This window comes from Parus major, unplaced genomic scaffold (assembly GCF_001522545.3).
Source record: "Parus major isolate Abel unplaced genomic scaffold, Parus_major1.1 Scaffold341, whole genome shotgun sequence".
Lineage (NCBI taxonomy): Eukaryota > Metazoa > Chordata > Aves > Passeriformes > Paridae > Parus > Parus major.
In genome coordinates, this window is record NW_015379283.1 from 42,244 (window position 1) to 45,111 (window position 2,868).

At 69.9% G+C, this 2,868-nt stretch overlaps 1 protein-coding gene across 1 annotated transcript in view; it reads left to right on the forward strand.

Moving 5' to 3' along the window:
• The first annotated feature begins 61 nt into the window (after positions 1 to 61).
• LOC107198831 (very-long-chain enoyl-CoA reductase-like) overlaps positions 62 to 2,868 on the forward strand; it is an 8,711-nt gene continuing 5,904 nt past the window's right edge. The window contains exons 1-5 of the mRNA XM_033511545.1: positions 62 to 893; positions 1,023 to 1,074; positions 1,154 to 1,198; positions 1,431 to 1,534; positions 1,788 to 1,904. Of these exons, the coding sequence (XP_033367436.1) occupies positions 723 to 893; positions 1,023 to 1,074; positions 1,154 to 1,198; positions 1,431 to 1,534; positions 1,788 to 1,904 (489 nt within the window). The 5' untranslated portion in view covers positions 62 to 722. The remainder of the gene's footprint in view (positions 894 to 1,022; positions 1,075 to 1,153; positions 1,199 to 1,430; positions 1,535 to 1,787; positions 1,905 to 2,868) is intronic.

The following is a 2,868-nucleotide window of genomic DNA, read 5'->3' on the forward strand; positions in this document are numbered from 1 at the left end:
CCGCGGGGCCCTGAGGGGCGGGGCCACCGCCGAGCGTGTCCTGTCCCTGTCACCTCCCCCCCAGGGGTGACAGCCCCGTCCCGGTGTGACAGCCCCGTCCCGGTGTCCCCGGTGTGACACAGCCCTGTCCCGGTGTGACACAGCCCTGTCCCGGGTGACACAGCCCCGTCCCGGTGTGACACAGCCCTGTCCCGGTGTGACACAGCCCTGTCCCGGTGTCCCCGGTGTGACACAGCCCTGTCCCGGGGTGACACAGCCCCGTCCGGGTGTGACAGCCCCGTCCCGGTGTGACAGCCCCATCCCGGTGTCCCCGGTGTGACACAGCCCTGTCCCGGGGTGACACAGCCCCGTCCCGGTGTGACAGCCCCGTCCCGGTGTCCCCGGTGACGTCACGCGCTCCCCCCGGCAGTGTCACCCCCGCGGGTGACAGCGCCCACGTGGCCGCCGCCGGCCTTGTCCCCACCTGGTGGCACCGAGGCTCTCGGGGTCGCTCTCGGTGCTGGGGGGCTCCGGCCGCGCCTCCCGCCCGCGCCACGTCCTGACCCGGCCTTGTCCCCTCCGCGCCCGCCGGCCGCTGTCCCCACCCCCCCCGGGTGACCCTGTCCCTCCCGGGGCCACCTCCGGGGCCACCTCCAGGGCCACCCCCGGGCCACTCCAGGGCCACCAAGAGGGGGAGGTTTATATTTAGCGCGGCCGATCGGGTTTCGGGCGGGCGCGGTGACATGGAGGTGGCGGTGCCACCCCGCGAGGGGGGCCCGGTGGCCCCGGGGACCGTGCTGGCGCTGTGGCCACCGGTGGCCCCCAGCAGGCGGCCCAAGAAATCGGCCGTGCTCTTCTTCGAGGTGGAGATCCTGGACGCCCGCACGCGGGACAAGCTCTGCTTCCTCGACAAGGTACGGGGACAGCGCCGGGGACACGGGGACAGCGCCGGGGACACGGGGACAGCGCCGGGGGGACACGGGGTGGCCTGGAGCTGTCCCCGTGCTGTCCCCGCGGCCCCTGACAGTCCCCGATGTCCCCAGGTGGAGCCTCAGGCCACCGTGGCCGACATCAAGAACCTGTTCAGCAAAGCCCGTGAGTGGGGACAGGGACGGGGACAGGGATGGGGACACTGGCCAGCAGTGCCACCACCGCTGTCCCCTCTGTCACACAGATCCCCAGTGGTACCCGGCGAGGCAGTCACTGCGCCTGGACCCCAGTGAGTGTCACCGCGGGATGGGACATCCCCAGGTGTCCCCAGGGGTGTCCCAGGTGTCCCCAGGGGTGTCCCAGGTGTCTCAGGTGTCCCCAGGGGTGTCCCAGGTGTTCCCAGGGGTGTCTCAGGTGTCCCCAGGGGTGTCCCAGGTGTTCCCAGGGGTGTCCCAGGTGTCCACAGGGGTGTCCCAGGTGTCCCCAGGTGTCCCAGGTGTCTCAGGTGTGGCTGTCCCCAGAGGGTCGCTCGCTGAAGGACGAGGATGTGCTGCAGTCGCTGCCCGTGGGCACCACGGCCACGCTCTACTTCCGGGACCTGGGGGCGCAGATCAGCTGGGTCACGGTGAGAGACCCTCACCTCTGTGTCACCTCTGTGTCACCTCTGTGTCATCTCTGTGTCACCTCTGTGTCCCCCTGTCACCCTGTGTCACTGATGGAAACCCCCCATCCCTCACCTGTCCCTGGCTGTCCCCTCACCTGTCCCCTCACCTGTCCCCTCACCTGTCCCAGGTGTCCCTGGCTGTCCCCTCACCTGTCCCCTCCCCTGTCCCAGGTGTCCCTGGCTGTCCCCTCACCTGTCCCCTCCCCTGTCCCAGGTGTTCCTGACGGAGTACGCGGGTCCCCTGCTCATTTATCTGCTCTTCTACTTCCGGGTCCCGTTCCTGTACGGGCCCCGCTACGACTTCACCGCCAGCCGGCACCGCGTGGTCCAGTGAGAGGGGACAGNCCGGGGGATGGATGGGCAGGGACCGGGAAATGGAGCGGGCAGGGACCGGGAAATGGACCGGGCAGGGACGGGGCAGGGACCGGGAAATGGACCGGGCAGGGACGGGGCAGGGACCGGGAAATGGACCGGGCAGGGACCGGGCAGGGACGGGGCAGGTACCGGGAATAGAACAGGGAGGGTCCGAGGGATGGATGGGAAGGTACCGGGAACGGAGCGGGGAGGGTCCGAGGGATGGGTCGAGAAGCGGGTGGAGCAGAGGAGGGTCCCGGAAAGGAGCCGGGGGCACCGAGGACGGATCGGGAACGGGCCGGGAGAGGGTCCGGGGATAGAACTGCGGAGGAACCGGGAGAGGGATCGGGGAAGGAGCCAGGGAGGGACCGGGGAAGGTCCCAGGAGAAGGATGGGGAAGGAGGGAGGGAGAAGGGACGAGGAGGGACTGGGGAGGGAAACGGGATCGGGAACGGGGATGGAGAGGGGAGGAACCGGGGGAGCGGGGATGGGAACCGGGAAAAGGCCGGGGAGGAACCGTGAGGAAACGGGATCGGGAACGGGGATGGGAACGGGCGGAAGGAGGAGCCCGAGCCTTGCCGGGGGCTGTCCCTGTCACTGCAGGGTGTCACCACCGTGACACCGTCTGGAGCCTCTGCCCACCCCCAACAAGGTCGCCGTGGGAATCCCCGGTTCAGGTGACACCTGGGGCAGGACCCAGCAGGGTGACAGCACACCTGGGGAGCTTGGCGGACGCGGGGGGACGTGAGGACAGGGGACACGGGACATGGGGACGTGGCTTTTGGAGACCTGGGGACAGGTGGCCAAGGGGACACGGGGACACACAGGGAGGGACAGGCCCCTCCACCCCGTTGTCCCCGTGACCCCGAGTCCCCATGGCCCCACATTTCACTGTGTCCCAAAGTGTCCTCAGGCCCTGCCACATCCGCTTGGGCCCCCCC